At 46.1% G+C, this 21,545-nt stretch overlaps 1 protein-coding gene across 1 annotated transcript; it reads left to right on the top strand.

Moving 5' to 3' along the window:
* Window positions 1–10,693: 10,693 nt before the first annotated feature.
* Window positions 10,694–11,377, top strand: LOC134228027 (secreted protein C-like; the record flags this gene model as incomplete). The annotated part of the gene is made up of 1 exon (XM_062709791.1): window positions 10,694–11,377. A coding segment is annotated over one exon (684 nt), but the record flags the coding sequence as incomplete, so codon positions are not given.
* Between the last annotated feature and the right edge of the window lie 10,168 nt (window positions 11,378–21,545).

Raw genomic sequence — 21,545 nt, 5'->3', positions numbered from 1 at the left:
GCGAGGGGAATCGGGAAAATCTCCAGAAAACGGAAACATCGCGTAGTTCTAGCAGTGGCCAAAAGTGAGTCACGGGACCTGATGTATAAGGAAGAAGAATCTGAAAAGCATTTAAAAGAAATAGCTAAGCAACGGAAAGTAGAAGATAACGGAAGGAAAAAGCCGAGATGAAGCTGAAAGAGAAAGAAAGTCAAGCAGTGGTCAAACAATTGAAATTTGAAGAAAGAATGAGGTGGAAGAAAAAATGGAAGTAGAGAAGAATGCGAAAATGGTCGCAAAAAATGTGAACGCTGGAAGAACGTAAGCAGCAAAAAGAGAAACTGGAAGAAGTAAAAACAAAGAAAAAAATTATGAGCACTCGAAAGAAGCAAAGAAATCTAATATTCAATTAGGACAACAAATTAGCATTCCTCGCTTAACTTTTCAAAAGGACTTAAGTAACATTTTTTTTTCATGAATTAATTTGAATAGCGCAATCAACAGAAAATCATGAAAGCTTTTGATTGCAGTACTCAAATTAATTCATGAAAAAAATATTACTTAGGTCCTTTTGAAAAGTTAAGCGAGATTTATTGTCCTAATTGAATATGATGTATAATATGAAATCTAATAGAACCATAAATTGAGAGTAATAAAATGACATATTAAAATGTTTCCATTCATATTACACATTTTCATGACAGTGACCTTCTTGATTTAGTGATAACTCTAAACTAATGATTGGTCCCGTAACACGGTAGATCACTTTGACGTAGTGTGTTGCGGTGTAAGATCTACCAAATCTAAATCTACCAGGCTAAACTGTATGCAGCGGAAACAACTTTTCAAGCAATTAGTTAAAAAACCTCGGTACCCGGTCCTAGGCTGACCTGACTGCTGGAAAAATCGAGTTAGGGGTTTAAATACGTACTAACTCTTCTTGAACTGGTGAACAATGGTAGTGAGAGGAACACACGGAAGTTCTTATTACTGAACAAATTCTCTTGCTTGAAATGGTCTTGTAGACAGAGCTAAATCCCCGGTTTTAAGAGTTTTACTGGTGATATTCTAGAAGCAAGACAAGGATGTGGCTAGGGCTCCGATGCATGGCCAAAAACAGTATTACTGTTCTGTTTTCTCAAGAAAGGATTGATTTCCTATTGATAAGGGGCGCGCCTTCAATGGGATTGCTCTCTATGAAGGGTCTAAATAGCGGGACCTTGTTATGGTGGTCTTGAGGAAACAAAACAACAACTGTATCGAAACCGATACTGCATTGCTTCTCAATAGCACTGGAGTAATTCGGCATGCACCTTAACACTAAGAACACGTTTTTTTTTTTTTTTTATCAAATATTGCTTCAAAAAAGGGTGTCCGGAAGTTGAATTGATTCTGTACGAAATATGAATTTGGTCGAAATGCCGGCATTTGAATTATATTAACGCTAGTTTCAATATTCAGTTTTACAAATAGATCAAGACACTTTCAACCAGGGATTACGTAGCTCAAATTAACCAATATTCACCAGGGATAAAGGAGAGGATAAAAACACAAAACAGAATAGTTTTCATCGATGTGTTATCCATTTTTTAACAGCACATGCCTTGCCTTAAGTGTCCGAAATATGAATTTGCACGGTACTAAACTTATCTAATCGGCATGCAAATTTTGTCCATGGGTTGCCATACTCAGTTACCGCTCAACTTCCGAGCAAAGCGCACGCGTTTCCACTCGTTTCGCTAGTTTAGGGGGTGCGATGATAATTTGTTTTCGTTCACGTTTATCTGGTCGTTCTATAAACTACTCGACGCGATACGTCGCGACTTTTCGCCACCGTAATGCAACGGCGCGAAAATACTTTCCGCATTGATTATGCGAAGATTCCAAAAAAGCCTTCTTACGAGGAACTCCATTATTTCATTAGTGAAGTGCTCGGTATGAAACGCGAAGAAGTCAAACGCCTGCAGTGCAGCAGATACCTCGGGTGTGCGTTTATTAAAGCTAACAGCCTCGCGGTTGCCGAACGCATCGTTCAAAAACACGACGGGAAACACGAAATGGAGGTAGACAAGAAAAGATACACGCTACGACTGTGTAGTAAATTTCCTAAAAGAATATGGAGATATCCTGTCCATCCGCGAGGTACTGTGGGATTCCAAGTACCATTTCGGCGCAATCCCAACCGGAGTGCGTGTAGCGCGTATGGTGGTTAAAAAAAACATCCCATCAACCGTCACAATAGACTCAGAAACCACATGTGTCTCTTACAATGGACAGCAACAGACGTGTAGGCACTGTAACGAGCTGATTCATAATGGGATCTCTTGCATACAGAACAAAAAACTTCTATTGCAGAAACTACAAGCTGACAAAGGTTCTTATGTCAATGTAGTGAAACAGTCCACCATACCACAAAGGAGAGTGCCGAAGAAACAACTGATAAACCGCGCCACACAACAACAAAGCCCACAGCTCCGTCAGCTTCACCAGCCGCTCCAAGTTCCTCAACATCCACCGTCCAGCCCAACGAAATAATGCCACCTCCGCCGTCCACCTCTTTAGCAGTCCCACCATTGCAAGCCGAATCTGACTTCCCTGTTCCGGTCACATCACACAGCTACCAAAGAACAGACTCAGCGTCACACAGATGGTCATGATACTGACAACTCTACCCGGGCAGAAGCCATGAACAGAATAACAAAACATGATATGGACTTGATTGATATAAGAGATAAAAGAACAGGCAATAATATCAAAAATTTGCACTGAAATATCATTTGAATATCAAGATTTGCTATGGATAAGAACAAACTAATGGCACATGATATTGATCACTTCTTACAAATAGCATAACTTGATCTCCTCATGATATTTTAGTGCAAAATATAGATATTGTCGTCTGATATTTTATCTCTTATATCAATCATATTAATATCTTATTGTGCTATCTTATCAACATTTGATATTAATGAGCTATTTTCGTCTACTCGGGTAACACATCCACCAACAGCAGACGACTACGAAACCGGCATGTACCCAAGAAGATGCGCACTAACGAGGGCAACTCGAACGATGATAATTAAACACGAAATGGACTGGACCAGTTACAACATAGCAACTATCAATATCAACACCATCACAAACGACACCAAACTCAACGCCCTACGTAGCTTCATTCGCGCGCACGAACTGGACATCATATTCCTGCAAGAAGTGGAGAACGACCAACTCAACATCCCTGGGTTTAACGTAATCTGCAACGTCGACCATGCCAGAAGAGGAACAGCGATTGCCATAAAGCAGCACATAAGATTCTCACACGTCGAGAAAAGTCTCGACGGCCGCCTGATCACCATAAGAGTAAACAACACCACGTTGTGCAACTGCTACGCACACAGCGGCACTAATTACCGAGCAGAAAGAGAGCAGCTCTTCAACCAAAACATTGCATACTATCTTCGGCATAACACCCCACACACCATAGTTGCCGAAGATTTTAATTGTGTGATTCGGCGGTGTGATGCAACCGGCAACAACCACAGCCCAACACTTCTACGAACACTACAACAACTACACCTAATCGATGCGTGGGAAAAACTCCAGCGTGACAACCCAGGCTACACACACATCACTCACAATTCGTCTTCCCGAATCGATCGCATCTACGTCAGCACCAGCTTGCGCGACCAACTGAGAGACACAGCAACGCACGTGTGCTGCTTCTCAGATCACAAAGCTGTCACACTAAGAGTTTGTCTACCAAACCTGGGGAGAGAAACAGGCAGGGGCTTTTGGACACTTCGACCGCACTTGCTCACAAACGAGAACATTGAGGAATTCCGAACACGATGGCAATACTGGACGCGACAGAAACGGCACTACCCATCGTGGATGGCGTGGTGGCTTTCCTATGTGAAGCCCAAAATCCAATCATTTTTCCGCTGGAAATCTAAAATAGTTAACGATGGCTTTAGGCGAGAGTTTCAACGACTTTACGCTGAACTCCGCCGGGCATACGACAACTATTTTCAAGATCCCTCTATGCTTCCCATCATCAACCACTTAAAAGGGAAAATGTTAGCCTTACAGCGCGAATACTCGCAAACATTCTTCCGTATCAACGAAACCTACGTCGCAGGCGAAGCGATATCTATCTTTCAGCTGGGAGAACGGAAAAAAAAAACCACGATCACACACCTACGGGGAGAAGAAGAAGAAGCCTACAACACATCCGAAGCGATAGAAGGACATCTTTTCGAGTACTTTCAACAACTCTACGCAGAAAACGCGGTACCCGTCGGAGATGACAACACTTTTGAAGTTGAACGTATAGTACCCGAAAACGACGAAACAAACGCAGCTAGCATGGAGCAGATCACTACACCCAAAATTCTCGCGTCAATCCGTGGCGCCGCGCGCCGTAAATCTCCTGGTTGCGATGGCATTCCCAACGAGTTCTACGTGCGAATGTTTGACATCATCGATCGAGAACTCAATCTAATTCTCAATGAAGCCCTCGCTCAACAATTCCCAGCGGAGTTCGTGAATGGTGTAGTCGTACTCGTCAAGAAGAAAGGCGGCGATGACACAGCCCATTCCTTCAGACCGATCTCGTTACTGAACAGTGACTACAAAATATTCTCCCGCATTCTAAAAACTAGACTGGAGAAAATAGCTCAGACGCATCGCATCATAACAAACTCGCAAAAATGTGCAAATCCACCTCACAATATTTTTCAAGCCGTTCTCTTACTGAAGGATCGGCTGGCACAACAAATTCAACAAAAACAGAGATCAAAGCTTATCAGTTTCGACTTCGACCATGCCTTTGATCGTGTGAGGCACTCATTCCTGCACCAAACCATGTGCTCGCTCGGCATCAATCGTGACTTCATAACCCTACTCTCCAATATATCCCGACGCTCTTCATCGCGCCTGTTAGTCAACGGACATCTAGCTGCTTTTCCGATCGAACGTTCGGTCCGGCAAGGGGACCCGATGTCCAGCTAACTATTTGTCCTCTACTTGCACCCTCTCATCACCAAACTCGAACGTGTCCAAGGCAACAATCTCGTCGTTGCTTATGCAGACGACATCTCCATCATTTCATCAAGCGTACAGGCAATAATCGAGTTAAAGTCACTTTTCTCTCGTTTCGAACTCGCATCTGGCGTAAAGCTCAATCTGACGAAAACTCTCTCGGTGGATATAGGTGATATCAACGGCCCCAGCACGCTCAACGTTCCCTGGCTTCAAACTGCAAACAAGGTGAAGATTCTGGGTATTGTATTTGCTAACAGCATTCGGCTCATGGTAAAGCTAAACTGGGAAAAGGTGGTAAATAATTTCTCCCACATCGCATGGCTCCACTCGGGGCGCTCACTCTCGCTAGAACAAAGAGTTACGGCTCTTAACGTCTTCGCCACCTCAAAAATATGGTACCTTTCCTCCATCCTCCCACCGTCTGCAGTGCACATCGCAAAGCTAACCAAAACGATGGGAACTTTCCTGTGGCGTGGTATACCCACCCGTATACCAATGCTACAACTTGCGCGACCGCACGACAAAGGTGGAATGAAATTAATGGTCCCTTCATTGAAATGTCGTTCGCTCTTGCTTAACCGACACCTTCGAGAGCTAAACAGCATAACCTACTACCAGTCTATATTGGTACCAACAAATAACGGTCGTACCACATGTCCTGCAGATCTGACGGACATAAACATAATGCGGCAACAGCAAAACCTAATTCCTGCACACATTCTAAATAAGCCTTCAGCCGGTCTTATTTATCAGTTCTATGTAGAACAAACTGATGAGCCTAAAGTGCAGAGGGTCAATCCTAACGTAAGATGGGACAAAGTGTGGCGAAATATTAAAACCTCTCGTTTATCATCTGCACAAAAAAACCACCCTCTATATGATAGTGAATGAAAAAACGGTTTACCGAAAACTATACCATACCATCGGAAGGGCAGATAATGGAGAATGTCCTCACTGCGTCGGGGTGGAAGAAACTATCGAACACAAGTTTAACGAATGTCCAAGAATCGCACAAGCCTGGTCAACTCTCCAACGAAAATTGGCTACTATCATTCCTGGAAAACGATTGCTTTTGTTCAACGATCTACTAAGACCAACACTTACATACCAACCGCACGGAGAACGAAACTTTTTCAACTGTTCATCGCTTACACCACCTTAATAAATAATGTTAATGGTAGAGTTGTCGAATCTCTTGATCTCCATTTGGCGTGTGAAATTGAAAAATTATTGTAATAACTATTTTTAATATCGCAACCAATAAACGTTTTACAAAAAAAAAAAAAAATACTACTTCACATCTACAGTCAAGCAACTAAGCACGTTCTAAAACAAAGTTTAAGCATTTATTCATAGATAAGTACGCCTATCTGAAGGATCAATTCCAGCGGCTGATTCCAACTGCATGGGAGGCAATGCTAGGAAAAAAATCGGCCGGCTAAACACAAACAAATGCGAAAGAAATTGACAGGAAAAACTGTGCTTCCACACGCGGTTGAACACTCCCTTTTTCATTCTTCTGCCACCAAACGTACCTATATGTTTAATCTCACATGTGCATTTCGCATGCCACGACAAAAAAAGTGATCCCAAAGTTCTACATCACGCCGCACATACTGGGGGGTGCAATTTGAAAAATAATGTCGTGAATGTGGAAATAAATAACTCAAGTCATTTGTCTGACTCACATCCTGCGGTTTTGTCCCTGCACGGCCACGCACCCTGCCCACCCATCCAGCTAAAGCTCATATGTTACTTAAACAGGTGCTGCATGCTTTTTCCTTTATTTCCAATCTTATCCCGCGTTTCCAGCTTCTCGTAGAAGCACCCAAAACGGAGCGAGGAAACCCCTTCCTGTGGGAGAAGTGGAATTTTGTCATTTATGTGTTTTCAAACAATTGTTGGCACAATGGTTTATCCACATGAAAGCTGCAAAACCGATGCAATGATGAAGGAACTACCTGGCCAGAGTGAAGCTGCAGCCGGTATCGTACCTACCTACTTTTGGAGAAATGGAAAAATGGCACCCTGAAACAATAACGCTGGAAACTGGGAAAAGTGATTTCGAGCGCAAAAAAAAAAGAGCAAAAGGGAATGTTTTCAAAGTGGAAGTAAAGAGCAGCCCCCATCCGATAGGGGTTGAGCCCGACAAAGGATGCAAGTCGGGAAGAATGGTTCAAATGTACCCAACCAACGGATGCGTAATCATTTTCGAATTTGAACTTGATTAAGCCTTTGTCACTTCTTTATGGTCGGATTAATGTTTTTGTTTTTAGTGGTGCACTGTGGAATAGGGTCGCTAAACAGCAAAAAAGCAGAAATGAGTCGAGTTTTGATTTAGAAGGCCACTTTTCGAACGCAGTAGTTCTTGAAATTAGCAACAAACGATCGAAAAAGTGTTGAAATGCAATTCCAGCCGACAGGGCTTGTCATTCCAATTATTTTCTAATGAAGCGAGCATTATTTGCAATGCCAAAAGCATTTTAGTCGATTTTCCCCCACATCAAAGTGTCAGCGGTTGCGTTGAGTGAGATATGGTTCTTCTAATGCTGCTATACCGGAAAATTGGCTGACTGGCGATGGTGACTAAGGGGGAAATATTTGGAAGGTGAGTTGACGTTAACTGAACACAATGATTCAAGTCGAAAAGCGCAATAAGCTCGACAAGAATTGGATTTCGCTTGTGAGGCTGTGAACTTTTGATTTATTTTTGTGAATTCATACTGAGAGGTGAACCATGTTTATATACAAATCTTGAGACATTATTTTAACTTAAACTACCTTCATAAAGCAGCTAGATGTTGCTGAAATGTTCAACTTTTGGTATTAGACTGTGATGCGTTTTCATTTTGTTTTATTTAGCTTACATTAAAACAGATAACACTGAGGCAACAATTTGACACCACAATACATGGTTCAAAGCCTCATCTCTCTATTCTCGGTTACGCATCACGCCCAGGATCTCCAAATCAAAAGTATCCTCGACTATCCTAACACTGCTTCCAAATCGCGCCCTGTCGCGCTCGCTTCCTCCCACTAGCAAGTACTTTGTCTTCAACGCATTCACCATCAGTCTCTCTTGTTGCCTTTGCGCCACTCATAAACCACCACCAAATTGCCAGCAATTCTACCAGGACTCAGATCAAAAAGAATTCAACAGGCACGAAAGTCCATCACCTTGTCTCTTAGTCCCCGGCGGGATCCGAACGAACTTTGTATTGTTTGTCCGAAATCATCACACAATTCTGCAGACCATCGTTGTTTTTATCAGTCTTGAGAGCTTCCCAGCCCTGTACTCGTCCACAATGGCATCCTTAAGGTCACTCCTGACGGAATCCAAGTTCCAAAGTGCTCGCATTTTCGGGGGCACACCACTCGATTCAGAGGCGGCGCACAACTAGGGTGACCATATGGTATCCTAAAGGAGGACATGTCCTCCTTTTTCATTAAAAACCAGATGTCCTCCTTTTGCGCTAAAATGTCCTCCTTTTTGGAAATTTTGGAAAAACAGTTTAATGAATAACTTTTGCTGAAAAAAAAATTGACTAACAAACAATAATACAACACAAGTCCATTCTGTAGCAGAACATTGCGCATATTTGATTTTCTATTTTTAAATATGAAATATTTTCCGTTAAGTTTTGGAATAAAATAATGTAATAATGATGCCGAGAGAAAAATCTAAAACATTCGTTTTGATTACCCAAAACTACAACGCCGTTAGAAGAAACTCCAATAAAATGTAAATATAGAAGGAAAGAAAGAAACTCCAATAACAATCTAAATATAGAAAACAAAATGCGTGGTTAACAGTAATACAGGAGTAAAAAATATCAGAAGCATCGGAATTGTGAGAAATGGAATAAGAAAAAAAATGCAAATGCTTCTCAAAATTTTCTACGAGTAAACACCCATCAAATTGCCTTTTAAATGCATTGCACGGTATGCTTCTTGAATGCATGAGGCAAAGAGCAGCTACCTTGCCCTACCTTGACAGAAATACCTAAAACTAATCTGAACATTTTTGAGTTTCTTTAGTCTAAATCTAAACAGTTTAGAATTTATTCAATTGAGAACTTTGTGGTCCTACAGTTAACCTCGCAGTTAACGGTATTATTCTAACTCATATGCTTTAAATTGTGATTCTAAATGGCATTCAAGAAAAGAAAATAGCTAGACAACTAAGTATCTTGTATTTTGTCCTTATGTTCGGTCAGTTGTATATTTTTGAAATAAACTATTCAGAATTGTAACCAATGATTCTTGTTAGAGTTTTTTGGAATATCGCTGAAAATGCCAGCATAATAATATTCAACATTTTTTGTTCGCAAAAGGCTTTAAAATTAGTTGAAACTAAGATCTTTCCATTAAAAAAATGTTGCTGGTAGTTCATAATTAGAAAGTGCTTTATGTAGACTATAATGATAGTCGAAAACGTTCCATCTGGACCTAATATAGTAATCTGTTATGTTAATAAAATAGAAGAAGATGTTATATTTGCATCGATTTACAAAAACTTCTTCCAATAGACTTAAGAGTACAAAAATCTAGCAAATATAATATTTTTAATCATATAAAAAACTTAACATCGATCGATGTTTTTAATGTCCTCCGTTTTCAACCAAATGTCCTCCTTTTTCGCTCAATTTGGGTGAATTGTCCTCCTTTGGAGAAAAATCATATGGTCACCCTACGCACAACTGTCATTTTTGTTGATTTAGCTTTGCTGCGTCGCAGCATGCGCGAAATAATAAAAATGACAGTTGTGCGTTGCTTCTGTATCGAGTGGTGTGCCCCCGAAAACGCGAGCACTTTTAAACTTGGATTCCGTCTGGAGTGACGTTTCTCAAGGTTCGCTTCCATCGTTCGCTGAACTGGTAGTTGTCTCTACGCATTAACCTTTACTGCATGTACTCTTGGCGCCATTTACTTGTTCCTCAAATTGTTGCTTTACCTTTCAATTCCCACACGTTTGTCCGTCAAGATGGTCTCACCAAAAAATATTTTAGTTATTGTCGCTGTCGTCGCTGTCCGGAACATCTTTTGCTGGCGAGGATAGGGGATCTAAATGTCAATGATGGAAAAATACATACGATTTGACAGTTAGGTACCACACATGTTTCGGACAGCAGAACATAGGGAACCGAAGCGACAATTTTTATCTGGTAACTAAAATATCTTTTGTCCCATCCTTATCCATGCACATCTCGGCTATGTTAGCACTCTTCGTCGACCTAATCGTTCCGTCGACTTCATCCCACATAACTGACGCTGCTCTCCACTGGTTGCTGCATTATCTGTAATCCATTAATCCTCAAGAAGTTTCTCCGGGAATTACTCTGGAGGTTCCTCCGGAAGCTCCTCCGGGAATTCCTTCAGAAGTCCCTCTGGGAATTCCTCCGGAAATTCCTCCGGAAGTTTCTCCAGGAATTCCTCCGGAAGTTCCTCCGAAAGTTCCTCCAGGAATTCCTCCGATAATTACTCCGGAAGCTCCTCCGGGAATTCCTCCGGAAATTGCTCCAGAAGACCCTCCGGGAATTCCTCCGGAAGTACCTCCGGGAATTCCTCCGGAAGTTCCTCCGGGAATTCCTCCGGAAGTTCCTCCGGGAATTCCTCCGGAAGTTCCTCCGGGAATTCCTCCGGAAGTTCCTCCGGAAGTTCCTCCAGAAGTTCCTCCGGAAGTTCCTCCGGAAGTTCCTCCGGAAGTTCCTCCGGAAGTTCCTCCGGAAGTTCCTCCGGAAGTTCCTCCGGAAGTTCCTCCGGAAGTTCCTCCGGAAGTTCCTCCGGAAGTTCCTCCGGAAGTTCCTCCGGAAGTTCCTCCGGAAGTTCCTCCGGAAGTTCCTCCGGAAGTTCCTCCGGAAGTTCCTCCGGAAGTTCCTCCGGAAGTTCCTCCGGAAGTTCCTCCGGAAGTTCCTCCGGAAGTTCCTCCGGAAGTTCCTCCGGAAGTTCCTCCGGAAGTTCCTCCGGGAATTCCTCCGGAAGTTCCTCCGGAAGTTCCTCCGGAAGTTCCTCCGGAAGTTCCTCCGGAAGTTCCTCCGGAAGTTCCTCCGGAAGTTCCTCCGGAAGTTCCTCCGGAAGTTCCTCCGGAAGTTCCTCCGGAAGTTCCTCCGGAAGTTCCTCCGGAAGTTCCTCCGGAAGTTCCTCCGGAAGTTCCTCCGGAAGTTCCTCCGGAAGTTCCTCCGGAAGTTTCTCCGGAAGTTCCTCCGGAAGTTCCTCCGGAAGTTCCTCCGGAAGTTCCTCCGGAAGTTCCTCCGGAAGTTCCTCCGGAAGTTCCTCCGGAAGTTCCTCCGGAAGTTCCTCCGGAAGTTCCTCCGGAAGTTCCTCCGGAAGTTCCTCCGGAAGTTCCTCCGGGAATTCCTCCGGAAGTTCCTCCGGGAATTTCTCCGGAAGTTCCTCCGGGAATTCCTCCGGAAGTTCCTCCGGGAATTCCTCCGGAAGTTCCTCCGGGAATTCCTCCGGAAGTTCCTCCGGGAATTCCTCCGGAAGTTCCTCCGGGAATTCCTCCGGAAGTTCCTCCAATTCCTCCGGAAGTTCCTCCGGGAATTCCTCCGGAAGTTCCTCCGGGAATTCCTCCGGAAGTTCCTCCGGGAATTCCTCCGGAAGTTCCTCCGGGAATTCCTCCGGAAAATCCTCCGGGAATTCCTCCGGAAGTTCCTCCGGGAATTCCTCCGGAAAATCCTCCAGGAATTCCTCCGGAAGTTCCTCCGGGAATTCCTCCGGAAGTTCCTCCGGGAATTCCTCCGGAAGTTCCTCCGGCAATTCCTCCGGAAGTTCCTCCGGGAATTCCTCCGGAAGTTCCTCCGGAAGTTCCTCCGGGAATTCCTCCGGAAGTTCCTCCGGGAATTCCTCCGGAAGTTCCTCCGGGAATTCCTCCGGAAGTTCCTCCGGGAATTCCTCCGGGAATTCCTCCGGGAATTCCTCCGGGAATTCCTCCGGGAATTCCTCCGGGAATTCCTCCGGGAATTCCTCCGGGAATTCCTCCGGAAGTTCCTCCGGGAATTCCTCCGGAAGTTCCTCCGGGAATTCCTCCGGAAGTTCCTCCGGGAATTCCTCCGGAAGTTCCTCCGGGAATTCCTCCGGAAGTTCCTCCGGGAATTCCTCCGGAAGTTCCTCCGGGAATTCCTCCGGAAGTTCCTCCGGGAATTCCTCCGGAAGTTCCTCCGGAAGTTCCTCCGGGAATTCCTCCGGGAATTCCTCCGGAAGTTCCTCCGGGAATTCCTCCGGAAGTTCCTCCGGGAATTCCTCCGGAAGTTCCTCCGGGAATTCCTCCGGAAGTTCCTCCGGAAGTTCCTCCGGAAGTTCCTCCGGGGATTCCTCCGGAAGTTCCTCCGGAAGTTCCTCCAGAAGTTCCTCCGGAAGTTCCTCCAGAAGTTCCTCCGGGAATTCCTCCGGAAGTTCCTCCGGGAATTCCTCCGGAAGTTCCTCCGGGAATTCCTCCGGAAGTTCCTCCGGGAATTCCTCCGGAAGTTCCTCCGGGAATTCCTCCGGAAGTTCCTCCGGGAATTCCTCCGGAAGTTCCTCCGGGAATTCCTCCGGAAGTTCCTCCGGGAATTCCTCCGGAAGTTCCTCCGGGAATTCCTCCGGAAGTTCCTCCGGGAATTCCTCCGGAAGTTCCTCCGGAATTCCTCCGGAAGTTCCTCCGGAATTCCTCCGGAAGTTCCTCCGCAGCTTCCTCCGGAAGTTCCTCCGGGAATTCCTCCGGAAGTTCCTCCAAATTCCTCCGGAATTTCCTCCGCCAATTCCTCCGGAAGTTCCTCCGGGAATTCCTCCGGAAGTTCCTCCGGGAATTCCTCCGGAAGTTCCTCGGGAAATTCCTCCGGGAGTTCCTCCGGAAGTTCCTCCCGAAATTCCTCCGGAAGTTCCTCCCGAAATTCCTCTGGAAGTTTCTCCGGGAATTCCTCCTGAAGTTCCTCCGGAAGTTCCTCCCCAAATTCCTCCAGAAGTTCCTTCAGGAATTCCTCCGGAAGTTAATTCAGGAATTCCTACGGAAGTTCGTAATTCCTCCGGAAGTTCCTCCGGGAATTCCTCCGGAAGTTCCTCCGGGAATTCCTCCGGAAGTTCCTCCGGAAATTCCTCCGGAGTCGCCTCCGGAAATAGCTCCGAAAGCGCCTCCGGCAGTACCACCGGAAGTTCCTCCGGGAATTCCTCCGGAAGTTCCTCCGTTAATGCCTCCGGAAGTTCCTCCGGGAATTCCTCCGGAAGTTCCTCCGGGAATTCCTCCGGAAGTTCCTCCGGGAATTCCTCCGGAAGTTCCTCCGGGAATTCCTCCGGAAGTTCCTCCGGAAATTCCTCCGGAAGTTCCTCCGGGAATTCCTCCGGAAGTTCCTCCGAATTCCTCCGGAAGTTCCTCCGGGAATTCCTCCGGAAGTTCCTCCGGGAATTCCTCCGGAAGTTCCTCCGAATTCCTCCGGAAGTTCCTCCCGGAATTCCTCCGGAAGTTCCTCCGAATTCCTCCGGAAGTTCCTCCGGGAATTCCTCCGGAAGTTCCTCCGGAAGTTCCTTCGGGAATTCCTCCGGAAGTTCCTCCGGGAATTCCTCCGAAAGTTCCTCCGGGAATTCCTCCGGAAGTTCCTCCGGGAATTCCTTCGGAATATTCTTCCGGAAGTTCCTCCGGGAATACCTCCGGAAGTTCCTCCGGGAATTCCTCCGGAAGTTCCTCCGGGAATTCCTTCGGAATATTCTTCCGGAATTCCTCCGGGGTTTCTCCAGGAATTCCTCCGGGAATTCATCCAGAAGATTATCCGAGAATTCCTCCGGAAGCTAATCCGGGAGTTACTGAGGAGTTTCTGTGAGATTTCTCAAAGCATAGGATCTAAAAGAAATTCCTGGTTTGAATTTTTGAGTAATTTGAATTTCTCAAAGAAAATCCTGAAAATCCTGAAATCCTGATGGACTTTCAAATAAAGTATAATATTTTGAATTCACGTAAAAATGTTTGGATGAATTCTTAACAGAATTTCTAGTGGATTTCTCTTATCGAATGAATTCCTAGAAGATTTTAAAAAGAAATTCCACGAGAAATTTGAGAATACTTTCAAATGATGTTCTTGAAGAATACATTGGAAAAGTTGTAGTTGTGGGTAGGTCACCATTGAATAATTCGATTCAAATAATAAATGCTGCAAAATTGTAAGTAGTAATTGTAATGTGATTTTTTCATTTAACCAGACTACGACTATATATGTACTAACCATGAGCTAAACGGTAATCAGTTCTAGAGTTATTATTAAATCATAGAAATCGAGCATTTTTCCTTAGCGTAATATAATCCAAATAAATCCTAGGTACTGTATTCATCCAAAGCACATCTGCTCTGCACCATCCACCACCTTGCCAAAAAGGACTTCAGTCCTAAGACCCATACATACGACGCCTTCATGCATAATTCCCCGGTGGGAATCCATCTTTCAAGCTTTCACTTGAACGCGTCAAGCGCTTCCTCCGGTAAAAGATGACTCTTCTTATTCGAAAGATACGCACATACACATGCACACTGACACTGCACTCTGGTTCGGGTGCACGTTTGTAAGATATCCTGCTGAGAGTAGATCTCCTCCTACTCCTACACTCCTACTGGCACTGCGATGGGAAAGATGACACCCGCTGGTAGCCGAATGAGAACCGACCGGTGTGTGCAGTAGCACTCGATGTTGCTGCTGGATTGGGACTGCATGCTCAGCCTGCCTAACTGCCATTGCCATCGTCATCATCAGCAGGAGGGCTGGTGGGTTGTAAAACTATTGCTTCATCCAGCAGCTGGCAGTACCGGCGGAGATATCGCTTACTATCAGTGAATAAATGAATTAAGAATATATAAGATTAATGGGACACGTGGGCGTGAAAAGAACATGTTACGAGGATGTCATCTTCTTGGATAGCCGGTGTATCTATACTCTACAGCCTGTAATGGTTATGTACAAGAGCACTCTTTTCCGGACATGAATTGCGGTGTGGTGTGACTGAAGAAAGTGCAATTTGTTATCAGACCCCTCCCGTAATGCCATTTTCTACACTTACGTTCTATTGACCTATAGAATACGTTCATCAAAATCCTCAGATGCCGATAACCTAGAAAAGCTTTTGAATCCAGCACAATTTCTTCCACCAGTGGCGTTGGTAATACTCTTCTACCTCCAGTTCCCTCAGTTCCTACCCATGCGGTATCAAGTTACCTATCCGCTAGGGCACATTCTCTATTTTTCCGTCGCCTCCGAGTTAGTTGCCCTTGGGCCGGAAACGAGAGGACATATGATGATGGATGGTTTGCTACCTTGTACCGTTAACCATTTTGTTCCAATCAACAGTTGGGCAACAGCGATTTATCATTTTATCCCACCGCCCCGGTGCCAGCCCGTTGCTGAAGCCTGCGCTGAGCTCCCGAGGACAAGCTGGTGAAGTATAAAGGCGGACGGTTGGAATTTTAGGAAACTTTTAATCCCCTGAAATCCACTCGCTTTGGAAACTGATAGATCAAGTTTTGCAATTAATTATATTTTAAGTAGAGTATGGGTGGGTGCCAGAATGGTCATCGAACGTAAAACGTGTGAGCATGAGCGGGGTTATCGGATGGTACAAGACGGCGAAGAGTTTCATATTTAATCCTCCGCTCCAAGATAATCTGTAATTGAATCTCTTTTTACACTAGAATGATACTATTTTACGAAACATTAGCTAGCTACATTGTACTACAGATACATATTTGAGATGAGTTTATGTAATTCGTGTCTAAACCAAAACATGTGGGATTTTTAGGTAACATTTTTAAAACCTCTCAAAATGCTATTTCCTGATGAAATTTATGCAGACTATAGAAAAACACTCTCCTGGTTTTAAATGTGTTGTTCGCACTAGCAATATATTGCATTCGAATTATTTTAAGTTTCATCTACGGCACAAGTTATATGGTGTCCCAGAAAGAATGAGCACGAATTAAAAATAACATTATGACTTTGTTTTATTTTTTTTAGAATAATTGATAATTGTTTCGCTTTTATGTCCTTCACTATGCTTTACTGCAATTCAGTTTCACTGTTCCGAGATCCTTTTGATCGTATTCCAGGATTCCAGGAGGAATCCTGACCAGATTCCAGGAGGAATCCTGACCAGATTCCAGGAGGAATCCTGACCGGATCCCAGGAGGAATCCTGACCGGATTCCAGGAGGAATCCTAACCGGATTCCAGGAGGAATCCTAACCGGATTCCAGGAGGAATCCTAACCGGATTCCAGGAGGAATCCTAATCGGATTCCAGGAGGAATCCTTATCGGATTCCAGGAGGAATCCTTATCGGATTCCAGGAGGAATCCTTATCGGATTCCAGGAGGAATCCTGTCCGGATTCCAGGAGGAATCCTGTCCGGATTCCAGGAGGAATCCTGTCCGGATTCCAGGAGGAATCCTGTCCGTATTCCAGGAGGAATCCTGTCCGGATTCCAGGAGGAATCCTGTCCGGATTCCAGGAGGAATCCTGTCCGGATTCCAGGAGGAATCCTGTCCGGATTCCAGGAGGAATCCTGTCCGGATTCCAGGAGGAATCCTGTCCGGATTCCAGGAGGAATCCTGTCCGGATTCCAGGAGGAATCCTATCCGGATTCCAGGAGGAATCCTATCCGGATTCCAGGAGGAATCCTGTCCGGATTCCAGGAGGAATCCTGTCCGGATTCCAGGAGGAATCCTGTCCGGATTCCAGGAGGAATCCTGTCCGGATTCCAGGAGGAATCCTGTCCGGATTCCAGGAGGAATCCTGTCCGGATTCCAGGAGGAATCCTGTCCGGATTCCAGGAGGAATCCTGTCCAGATTCCAGGAGGAATCCTGTCCAGATTCCAGGAGGAATCCTGTCCGGATTCCAGGAGGAATCCTGTCCGGATTCCAGGAGGAATCCTGTCCGGATTCCAGGAGGAATCCTGTCCGGATTCCAGGAGGAATCCTGTCCGGATTCCAGGAGGAATCCTGTCCTGGTTCCAGGAGGAATCCTGTCCGGATTCCAGGAGGAATCCTGTCCGGATTCCAGGAGGAATCCTGTCCGGATTCCAGGAGGAATCCTGTCCGGATTCCAGGAGGAATCCTGTCCGGATTCCAGGAGGAATCCTGTCCGGATTCCAGGAGGAATCCTGTCCGACTCCAGGCGCAACCCTGCCCGGATTCCAGGAGGAATCCTGTCCGGATTCCAGGAGGAATCCTGTCCGGATTCCAGGAGGAATCCTGTCCGGATTCCAGGAGGAATCCTGTCCGGATTCCAGGAGGAATCCGGTCAGGATTCCAGGAGGAATCCTGTCCGATTCCAGGAGGAATCCTGTCCGGATTCCAGGAGGAATCCTGTCCGGATTCCAGGAGGAATCCTGTCCGGATTCCAGGAGGAATCCTGTCCGATTCCAGGAGGAATCCTGTCCGGATTCCAGGAGGAATCCTGTCCGGATTCCAGGAGGAATCCTGTCCGGATTCCAGGAGGAATCCTGTCCGGACAGGAGGAATCCTGTCCGGATTCCAGGAGGAATCCTGTCCGGATTCCAGGAGGAATCCTGTCCGGATTCCAGGAGGAATCCTGTCCGAATTCCAGGAGGAACCCTGTCCGATTCCAGGAGGAATCCTGTCCGGATTCCAGGAGGAATCCTTTCCAGGAGGAATCCTGTCCGGATTCCAGGAGGAATCCTGTCCGGATTCCAGGAGGAATCCTGTCCGGATTCCAGGAGGAATCCTGTCCGGATTCCAGGAGGAATCCTGTCCGGATTCCAGGAGGAATCCTGTCCGGATTCCAGGAGGAATCCTGTCCGGATTCCAGGAGGAATCCTGTCCGGATTCCAGGAGGAATCCTGTCCGGATTCCAGGAGGAATCCTGTCCGGATTCCAGGAGGAATCCTGTCAGGATTCCAGGAGGAATCCTGTCCGGATTCCAGGAGGAATCCTGGCCGGATTCCAGGAGGAATCCTGTCCGGCTTCCAGGAGGAATCCTGTCCGGATTCCAGGAGGAATCCTGTCCGGATTCCAGGAGGAATCCTGTCCGGATTCCAGGAGGAATCCTGTCAGATTCCAGGAGGAATCCTGTCCGGATTCCAGGAGGAATCCTGTCCGGATTCCAGGAGGAATCCTGTCCGGATTCCAGGAGGGATCCGGTCCGGATTCCGGGGGGAATCCGGGCCGGATTCGGGGAGGAATCCTGTCCGGATTCCAGGAGGAATCCTGTCCGGATTCCAGGAGGAATCCTGTCCGGATTCCAGGAGGAATCCTGTCCGGATTCCAGGAGGAATCCTGTCCGGATTCCAGGAGGAATCCTGTCCGGATTCCAGGAGGAATCCTGTCCGATTCCAGGAGGAATCCTGTCCGGATTCCAGGAGGAATCCTGTCCGGATTCCAGGAGGAATCCTGTCCGGATTCCAGGAGGAATCCTGTCCGGATTCCAGGAGGAATCCTGTCCGGATTCCAGGAGGAATCCTGTCCGGATTCCAGGAGGAATCCTGTCCGGATTCCAGGAGGAATCCTGTCCGGATTCCAGGAGGAATCCTGTCCGGATTCCAGGAGGAATCCTGTCCGGATTCCAGGAGGAATCCTGTCCGGATTCCAGGAGGAATCCTGTCCGGATTCCAGGAGGAATCCTGTCCAGATTCCAGGAGGAATCCTGTCCGGATTCCAGGAGGAATCCTGTCCGGCTTCCAGGAGGAATCCTGTCCGGATTCCAGGAGGAATCCTGTCCGGATTCCAGGAGGAATCCTGTCCGGATTCCAGGAGGAATCCTGTCCGGATTCCAGGAGGAATCCTATCCGGATTCCAGTAGGAATCCTGTCCGGATTCCAGGAGGAATCCTGTCCGGTCCAGAAGGAATCCTGTCCGGATTCTAGGAGGAATCCTGTCCGGTCCAGAAGGAATCCTGTCCGGATTCTAGGAGGAATCCTGTCCGGATTCCAGAAGGAATCCTGGAATCCTGTCCGGATTCCAGGAGGAATCCTGTCCGGATTCCAGGAGGAATCCTGTCCGGATTCCAGGAGGAATCCTGTCCGGATTCCAGGAGGAATCCTGTCCGGATTCCAGGAGGAATCCTGTCCGGATTCCAGGAGGAATCCTGTCCGGATTCCAGGAGGAATCCTGTCCGGATTCCAGGAGGAATCCTGTCCGGATTCCAGGAGGAATCCTGTCCGGATTCCAGGAGGAATCCTGTCCGGATTCCAGGAGGAATCCTGTCCGGATTCCAGGAGGAATCCTGTCCCGATTCCAGGAGGAATCCTGTCCGGATTCCAGGAGGAATCCTGTCCGGATTCCAGGAGGAATCCTGTCCGGATTCCAGGAGGAATCCTGTCCGGATTCCAGGAGGAATCCTGTCCGGATTCCAGGAGGAATCCTGTCCGGAGTCCAGGAGGAATCCTGTCCAGATTCCAGGAGGAATCCTGTCCGGATTCCAGGAGGAATCCTGTCCGGATTCCAGGAGGAATCCTGTCCGGATTCCAGGAGGAATCCTGTCCGGATTCCAGGAGGAATCCTGTCCGGATTCCAGGAGGAATCCTGTCCGGATTCCAGGAGGAATCCTGTCCGGATTCCAGGAAGAATCCTGTCCGGATTCCAGGAGGAATCCTGTCCGGATTCCAGGAGGAATCCTGTCCGGATTCCAGGAGGAATCCTGTCCGGATTCCAGGAGGAATCCTGTCCGGATTCCAGGAGGAATCCTGTCCGGATTCCAGGAGGAATCCTGTCCGGATTCCAGGAGGAATCCTGTCCGGATTCCAGGAGGAATCCTGTCCGGATTCCAGGAGGAATCCTGTCCGGATTCCAGGAGGAATCCTGTCCGGATTCCAGGAGGAATCCTGTCCGGATTCCAGGAGGAATCCTGTCCGGATTCCAGGAGGAATCCTGTCCGGATTCCAGGAGGAATCCTGTCCGGATTCCAGGAGGAATCCTGTCCGGATTCCAGGAGGAATCCTGTCCGGATTCCAGGAGGAATCCTGTCCGGATTCCAGGAGGAATCCTGTCCGGATTCCAGGAGGAATCCTGACCGGATTCCAGGAGGAATCCTGACCGGATTCCAGGAGGAATCCTGACCGGATTCCAGGAGGAATCCTGACCGGATTCCAGGAGGAATCCTGACCGGATTCCAGGAGGAATCCTGACCGGATTCCAGGAGGAATCCTGACTGGATTCCAGGAGGAATCCTGTCCGGATTCCAGGAGGAATCCTGTCCGGATTCCAGGAGGAATCCTGTCCGGATTCCAGGAGGAATCCTGTCCGGATTCCAGGAGGATCTTCACTGGCTTATAGGAGGACTTTTGCCTAGATTCCAGAAGGTATCCTGATTGGATGCTTAAGGGAATCCTCACGCACAATCCAAATTCTGTCTGGATATATGAAGAAATCCTAACGAGGTTTTGAGTTCGGATTCCTTTGAGAAATCTGATCGAAATCCCCAAGGAATCTTGGCAACATTCGTCGAGGATTTTACTGGTTTCTTTAACGAATCCTGATTAAATTTCTTAACAATTCTTACTGTTTATCTGGAACCATATTAAAAAAATGAATGATGTCCAAACAGAATTAGAAACCGATCAGAATAAAAACGCTCAGACCATTGCTGATAAACATTAGAATCTTCAATATTACATCGCATCTCTCATTTTCATTTCAATTTTGTTTAATCCAGGTTATGACTTTTGTAATCCTTATGGTCTAAGTAGAAGTATTTCGATATACTCCCACAGTTTATGCCAAGACACCAAGAAATAGAAGGAGATCTGAAATAATTATAATAAGAAAGAATTTATTTCCTTGAACAAATTTTATAATTCGGGACTGCTTTGCAATTTGGGCGTAAACAAACATTTTGTAAACAAACATTGGAAGGCAAATTCCTGCTAAATCAAGCATTTTCTGAGAAAACCCACGTATGTATCCGACAGAATAGGCTTTCCTCTACCAGATAAGGGAATTAGTTTTGGAGTCAAATTCTTGCATTCTACGGAATTGATAAAACAATGTTTGTTTACAAAATAAGTTACGCCCAAATCGCAAATCAGTCCCGAATTCTGCGTTGGGTTTATTCAACTTTTTGATTAATTTCCAACCTAAGAATAATTTTTAGCTCGATTGATTATTATTTCATGAATTCCTTCAATATTACTTAGAGTGTCACAAGAATAAATTTGGCCACATGAGAAAATAGGTCTGATAAAATATTGGTAGTTTATTTGTGTCAAATTGATTTAAATAAGGCCGTAGTCATGTTTTTTGTTTTCATACGTGTTTAATGGTTGCAATATTCAATGCAATGCTGTATCCATCAACCCCATTCATGATTCCACATAATTTACATTTCATCATTCCTAAAGTTCAATCAAAATGACTGGTGGGGTTAAATTGAATGTTGTACCCCGTTTAATTGGTCGGTGCCGGCATCACATAATGAAGAGACCGATAATCGGGGGATTTGTTGTTTCTATAAAAACAGTTTGAGGGGAGAGCATCAAGCACGTTCTCCCAATATTGGCTAATAATTACAGCATGTTTTGTTCGACTGAACGTTGTCTGAATGTTGATTAATGGGAACC

Source organism: Armigeres subalbatus, chromosome 3 (assembly GCF_024139115.2).
Source record: "Armigeres subalbatus isolate Guangzhou_Male chromosome 3, GZ_Asu_2, whole genome shotgun sequence".
NCBI lineage: Eukaryota > Metazoa > Arthropoda > Insecta > Diptera > Culicidae > Armigeres > Armigeres subalbatus.
The sequence above is the reverse complement of the archived record's forward strand: the minus strand, read 5'-3'. Positions and strand labels throughout refer to the sequence as shown.